The 7,609-nt window shown below is 38.8% G+C and overlaps 1 protein-coding gene across 1 annotated transcript in view; it reads left to right on the top strand.

Annotated features, from left to right (window-relative positions):
- The first annotated feature begins 577 nt into the window (after positions 1-577).
- The window catches only part of LOC106323783 (gibberellin-regulated protein 1-like), a 9,942-nt gene continuing 2,910 nt past the window's right edge, over positions 578-7,609 (top strand). Inside the window, exons 1-3 of the mRNA XM_013761852.1 lie at positions 578-592; positions 1,164-1,244; positions 1,337-1,376. Coding sequence (XP_013617306.1) covers positions 578-592; positions 1,164-1,244; positions 1,337-1,376 — 136 coding nt within the window. The remainder of the gene's footprint in view (positions 593-1,163; positions 1,245-1,336; positions 1,377-7,609) is intronic.

The following is a 7,609-nucleotide window of genomic DNA, read 5'->3' as shown; positions in this document are numbered from 1 at the left end:
TTAAACATACACCAAAAACTTTATGAAAGTAAATATTCATTCAGGTTATCAACCACTTCAAATAACACAAACGCCAAAAAAATTTAATCAAGTGCACAAAAACTATAATATATTTAAAACTACAATAAATACATTATTTAATGAAAAATCCTTTTTAAAAAATATTATGGATGCATACATAAATATTAAGAAAAATGTATAAAAGGAAATAAAAGTAACAATAACTTGAAGAACAAAATGTATAAGACTGAGAATATTTATGATTTGTGGTCTAAGATATATTCAACTTATTGTTCTAGTCAAGGTGGAATAAACATTGAATAATATTTTTTTTAAAATTATATATACATAGAAATATTTTTAGTGGTAGGGTTTATTTATAATTTCCAATATTTGGTCAAATAAAGAAAAAGAAAACCTGCATGTATATAACCATGAAAAAAAAACTACTTTAAATAATTTAATCAAAACAACAACCACATACAATTAAACCCGATGAACGTCTCAACCTCAAAAGAAAGATGGTATAAGAGTTTTTTTCCAAAAAAAGATGGTATAAGAGCAAAAATCCCAAGACATGACATATAGTTTTGTACTAATAGCTTACCAACCAATTTAATTTACATAGTTCATTCAACAGTAATCAAAGCAAAGAAATATCTCTAATCAAAGCAAATATTGGTAGTTTCATACTCTATTTAGTATTCAAATACATTAACATGTACATTATTTAGCTAATATGTATATTTTTATATGATATAAATTTATATTAAACATTCATTCTAACTGTTTAAATTGTTTTTAAATTTTCATCCCGCCGGCTCTAGTTTTAGAACGAAATAATGTAGAATATTTAATTCAATCCATTCTATAAAATTTTGGAATGAAATAATATTGAATGTGCCCATTCAATCAATTCTACAGAAAAGTCAACAAAATTCAAAGAATATGATTTCATTACAATTTTGATCATAAATAAATAGAATGAAATTTATTTCATTTTTCTTCATATTCTATTCCTCTAATTCCATTCCTTTTTAATCTAGTGATTAAGTGATTCCCGTTCTATAAATTGAAGGCCTCCAAGTTCTCATTAGACACAACTCAAACCACACATTATCTTCGTTGAGTTATCTCAGATCATATTATAATCATCTCCTTAGAGAGTTAAGGCAATTTCAAAAGCTTTTATTGCTTCTCTTCTCATATATCTTCTTGTTCTCCAACTCGTCGCGGCAGACATGGTACGTATTTTTCATGGCAAATACAAAATATATATCTATTTATTTGACTAAATATACTTCTTATATTTATCCTTTTCCGAATATCCACTCAGGAAATCTCAAACAAAAAGAACGGTTACGGCAGTAAGATTGGTAACTACACTACAATAAAACAGCGATATTCTGACGGACATTCCGACGGAAAATGAAATCCTCGGAATATCCCGAGAAATTTCCGAGGAAACACAAAATTTGGTTTCCTCGGAATTTCCTCGGAATATACCGACGGAATTCCGAGGAAATATCAATCCGTCGGAATATTCCGAGGAAATTCCGAGGAAATATGTGTTCCTCGGAAAAAACAGATGAATTCCTAGGAAATATTGTAGCCGTTGGGGGATTTTACAAAATTCCGAAGAAATTCCGAAGAACTAGCCGTTGGCGTCGGAATTCCGTCGGAATTTCCTCGGTCTGTCGGCATGATTTAAACTATAAATACAAGCACTCCTCTTCCTCTTCATTCACTTCATATCTTCATCCTCCCTCTTACTCTATTTACACACGAATTTGATTCATAAAAAATATGTCTTCTTCAAATTATTTTCGTTCTTGGATCGATCGACCTCATTTGGATCCGAACACGAGATTGCTTACGGAAGAATACCAACGAGGTATAACCGAATTCATGGGGTTAGTTCACCGACAACCGGAAGCAAAAACAGGTATGTTAAGATGTCCTTGCTCTAATTGTAAAAATAGAAAGGTTATTAAAGAGTGGAATGTTTGGACTCATCTATATTTGAGTGGGTTTACACGAAGTTACAAAATTTGGTATCATCATGGGGAAACTGATTATGAACATGGTAGTACTAGCGAACCTCAGCCAGCGGTTAGATTAGAAGAACCAATTAGAACGGATGTAGATTATGGTGTAGGTACTGAGCAGATGGTAAATGATCATTTTAGAGGGGAAGATTTACCCAATGCAGAAGCTAGGAGATTTTATGATATGTTGGATGCTGGAAAGCAACCATTGTACGAAGGTTGCAGAGATGGTCATTCAGCTTTATCATCTGCTACAAGATTGATGGGCATTAAAACAGATTATAATTTGGCTGAAGACTGTGTGGATGCGATTGCTGATTTTGTAAAAGGTATTCTACCCGAGGATAATGTAGCTCCTGGTTCATACTACGAGGTTCAGAAACTCGTAGCTGGTCTTGGTTTATCGTATCAGGTAATAGATGTATGCAGCGACAACTGCATGATTTATTGGAGGGCGGATGAACAGCGGGTTACATGCAAATTTTGTGGAAAGCCTCATTATAAAGATACGAGTGGAAGAGTTCCAGTGCCATATAAAAGGATGTGGTATTTACCTTTGACGGAAAGGTTGCAGAGGTTGTATCTATCTGAACGCACAGCGCAACCAATGAGATGGCATGCGGAGCACTCAACAGATGGTGAGATCAGACATCCTTCAGATGCAAAAGCGTGGAAGCATTTCCAATCAAAGTATCCCGACTTTGCGTATGAAAGAAGAAATGTCTACCTTGGATTATGTACTGATGGTTTCAGTCCGTTTGGCAAGAGTGGAAGACAATATTCTCTATGGCCCGTCATTCTTACACCATACAACCTCCCCCCAAACTTGTGCTTGCGACGAGAGTTTTTGTTTCTCTCGATTCTCGTTCCCGGACCAGAGCATCCTAAGAGATCACTTGATGTGTTTCTTCAGCCACTAATATATGAGTTGCAACAACTATGGGCTCAAGGTGCTGAAACATACGATGTTTCGTGTAAAGAAAACTTTCAAATGCGGACAGTACTAATGTGGACAATAAGTGATTTTCCAGCATATGATATGTTGTCTGGATGGACAACGCATGGAAGGATATCATGTCCATATTGTCAAGATAACACTGATGCTTTCCAACTAAAACACGGAAGGAAAACGTGTTGGTTTGACTGTCACAGGAGATTCCTACCACCTGATCATCCATATCGTAGGAGTAGGAATTTGTTTACGAAGAACAAGAGGGTGTTTGACAGTCCACCTCCGGAAATTTGTGGGAAAGATTTGAAGATACAACTAAGAGATTTTGGTGCAGAAAGGACGCCAGAAGTCGGTGGACATGAGCGTTTTCCGGTAGATGCTGTTGGAGAACTACATAACTGGCACAAAAAAAGTATTTTCTGGGATCTGCCATACTGGGAGGATCATCTGCTAAGGCATAATTTAGATGTCATGCATATTGAGAAGAACTTTTTTGACAATCTCATGAACACGATCCTTAATGTTCAAGGTAAAACAAAGGATAATTTGAAGTCAAGACTGGATTTAGTCGATATATGTGCTCGTTCAGAACTTCATGTTGATGAAAATGGTAGGGCTCCTTTTCCCATATACCGACTTGATGCAGAGGGAAAAGATGCGTTCTTTGATTGGATTTCAAACGATGTGGAATTTCCAGACGGTTACGCATCAAATTTGCGTAACTGTATCGACAGAAAGGAAGGAAAGTTTACTGGCTTGAAAAACCACGATTGCCATGTAATGATGCAGCGCCTCCTTCCGTTCGCCTTCAAGGAACTATTACCACAAAATGTTCATGAAGCAATTGCAGGGATAAGTGGTTTCTTCCGCGATTTATGCACGAGATCAGTGACTCTTGAAGGTATTGAAAATTTGAAGACTAACATAGCCGTGATTCAGTGCAACCTTGAGAAGATATTTCCTCCCTCATTTTTTGATGTTATGGAGCATCTTGTTATTCACCTGGCAAGAGAATTGGAACTTGGTGGTCCTGTGCAGTATAGATGGATGTATCTGTATGAGCGGTATATGTTCCATTTGAAGAAGATGGTGAAAAATTTAAGTAGGGTGGAAGGTTCTATAGTCGCACAGATGATCAATGAAGAAACTTCAAACTTTGCCGAGTACTACTTTCCAGCAGAAGTTCAGACCAAAAACAGAAGACCTGCTCGGCATGATGATAGAGGCGAACGGGCAACATATCATGTTACGGTTCCAGACATTTTCACAGACGTTGGACGACTTAGCGGAAAACCAAAGGACCGTCGACTTACTGAGCAGGAGCGCAGTAATTTGCAAACATATTTGCTCACCAACTGCGAAGACGTTCTTCAATATGAGAGGTAAATAAATGAGCTTACAAATTTTTATTTTAACAAGTTGAAATTTAAATCTTAATTAATTACATTATTGTCATCATATACAGGATTTTCATGGCAGAAAAGCGGTTCGAGTATAGATACGCCACAGAGGACGAACTAGAAGAAATGAAGCAGAGAGAATTTACTGGATGGATGTTTACTTATGTGAGTGCTTTAAACAAATTAAAATATATTTTATCACATATTTATACTAATTCACATTTATTGATATAACATATATATATATGTGCTATTAATAGGTGTCTGCTGGTTTGGCCAGAGGTGAAACATTTGACGATTGGATACGTGAGATGGTCGTTGGACCAAACTTTGTTGTGAAGTCATATCCGAGATTTTGTACTCGAGGATATGCATTCACAACTCAGAAGAGGAGACGTTCGAGTACGACTTATGATGATGGCGTTTGTTCTGCATCAGGAGATGATGTATACTACGGACACATACATGAGATTTTGGAAATCAAGTATTTGGGCATGGTTGGATTGCGCTGTACTGTTTTCTATTGTGATTGGCACGACAACACCCCAGATCGAGGTGTGAGAACAGATGCATTTGGTGTTACATCAGTAAATTCGAGGCGAAAGCTGCAATATTATGATCCTTTCATTCTTGCTTCCCAGGCCGATCAGGTAATTAAATGTTAATTATTCAGAATGATTCATCATCATGTGTATTAATTTATAATTTTTCTAAATGTTACAGGTTTGTTATATCAAGTACCCCCGGGTAAGGAACAGAGATGATCCATGGGTTACTGTTACAAGACTCAACCCGAGAGGCCGAGTTCAGGGAAGTTCTGAGCTGGAAGACCCACTACAACCAAGCACATCCGGCAACTGTAGTGCAGCAGAAAATTTAGCTGGAGTTGGCCTTGTAGTCGATTTAACCGACTTTGGAGAGGAAGCCGTCGTTCACGTAGAGGATGAACCAGTAATTGGAGAGTTTCACCAAGATCCAGATTCAGATTCATCTAGTGATGATGACTCGGAAACAGAATATCATTGATTTTTTTTATTTTTTTTAAAGAAATACCGAGGAAATTCCGAGGAACACTTGATATAACCTCTTTCCTCGAATAATAGTTATTTGGTTTATCTAGCAAGGCAAAGCTGAATACGAATTAAAAACTACTCAGAACACAACCAAATAAAACGAAGAAACCATGTAAAAGAAATACAAACTCATAATTAAGAAACCCAAAAAAAAACTCAGTTCAAAATTAACAGAAAATAAGACCATAAAACGTTAGAATAGAAAAGAAAATAAAATAGCCGGTGATAGCTCCTACTCCTCGTCTCCTGCTCCAGATGTTCCGCATCATTGGGTCTCTTGGACCTCTTTCTTACCCTGTGTGTACCACTCGAACCCGAACCAGAGCTGGATGGAGAGTTGTCCCGATGAACTACATCATCCTTTTGGCAACGACACGGCCTGATACGTGAAATGGCAGCCCAGATCTTGTGTAGCATGTCGTTGTTTGTCTTTATGCTCTGATCTCTCCAATGTTGTTGCTGGCGCGAAGTGGCGTTCGGTGGAAGCTCTTGCAGCTTGTACTGGCTGGAGTCTGATGGGAGTAGCTGATGGGGTTGTGAATCATCTGGAATGGCTTGTGCAGCCTCATCTTCTCCTTCTTCATCAACCACGCCCTTGCCTTTGGTCTGATATTTTGGCGTGAAGAAGGATGGCTTGTCTACTAGTGCGGTAGCAGGGGGTAGGAACTCAACTGCAGCCTCTGAAAGTAGAGAAGTGAGACCGATCTGAGGTAGGTGGCAGTAGAGTGTTTTCTTCGCTCGGTCCTGGAATACGTAGACGTAAGGACCATCCCGATCGATCCTCGAGTGGGGACCAGCTATGAACTCCTTACTTACTAGAGAAATGACATCCAGGTAGTTCCAAGCAATGTTGTTCGATCTGTCCAGTGCTACCTCCTGGTTCTTGCAGTCTACACCCACATGTCTAAGGATCCGAGTAATCACTGCACCAAATCCACATGCATTGCTCTTGGATTTGGTTACTTTCCCCTTGTATCCTGCTAAGTTTGCGGCCAGCACCGCTCCCATGTTGAAGGCAGTAGCAGGTGGGAATGTAGAGTTTCCAAATGCCGGTAGCAAATGCCTCACACCTTGGTACAGGAGGCACAACTCCCATTGCGTGACTGATGCGGCTGTGGTTGTCCCGTATAGCAATGAGCCAATGAGGCGTGTCGCATATCTCAGTACTGGGCTCCGGATAAGTGACTCCTTTGCCTGAGAAGATCTATAAACCCATGTGCCAATCGTTTCCCAGAAGTTCAACAGCTCTGAAGTCCAATAAAGACCATATGTCCTCTCCCCCGCACTCAATCCAAATAGTCCGCAGAGGTCTGTGAAAGATACCTCATAGTATACTTTCTGCACTACGAATGCCAGAAAACCTTCCTCATGCCTATCATCGGGACGGGTGACGTATGCGGATGCTATGAACTGGCGTACCAACTCCGGATAAGTGGGTTCCTTGAGGTTGCATAGTTGGCCTAGACCCATGTTCTGGAACAGTCCTTCAATGTCTGCTTGGATTCCCAATATTGTCATCGTCTCAGGACATGCTAGTTGTGTAGCCGGAACGGCTACCTTCTTCATGTTGTTGTAGTGGGTGGTATCAGACTTATCCCACTTCTTTGGCCTTTGCTTCTCCAGCTGTGACGAACCCGCTTCTTGTGTGTTTTTCTTTGCTGATGTTTTCGTGCGCTTCATTCTCTACAAAATAGAATCATTGCTCTCAACATGGTTATAATCAATTAAGAACTCAAAGCAACATGAAAATGAAAAGCGAAATCGAGTTGTGATAAAAAAAAAAACAAATTGAAAAAAATTCTCAATCCCTAAATAATCTCAAATCCTGTTCCAAACTCGTTAATCACAGACAATTGTGTTCTATTCCATGTTTAAACATCTGTTTCATGCATATTTGATCAAGGAATCAACACGGAAATAAGAAATTCACAAAACCCAAAAAATTGCTCAAGAACACGATTTCAGAATGTGGAGATTCGCGGAGTATACCTGTCTTAGGGTGAAAACGAGTGTAGGAATCAGGTAGAGCTCAAAAAATCAAGTGGAATGGAGCCCAAAATTGTTCAAATCGGATGATTATAGAGAGAGAAAGAGGGGGGGCGAATTATAGGGGAAATCAGAGGGGATGAGAGTTCT

The sequence above is a fragment of the Brassica oleracea genome, chromosome C2 (genome assembly GCF_000695525.1).
Source record: "Brassica oleracea var. oleracea cultivar TO1000 chromosome C2, BOL, whole genome shotgun sequence".
NCBI classification, from domain to species: domain Eukaryota; kingdom Viridiplantae; phylum Streptophyta; class Magnoliopsida; order Brassicales; family Brassicaceae; genus Brassica; species Brassica oleracea.
This window is presented reverse-complemented; position numbering and strand designations above follow the sequence as displayed.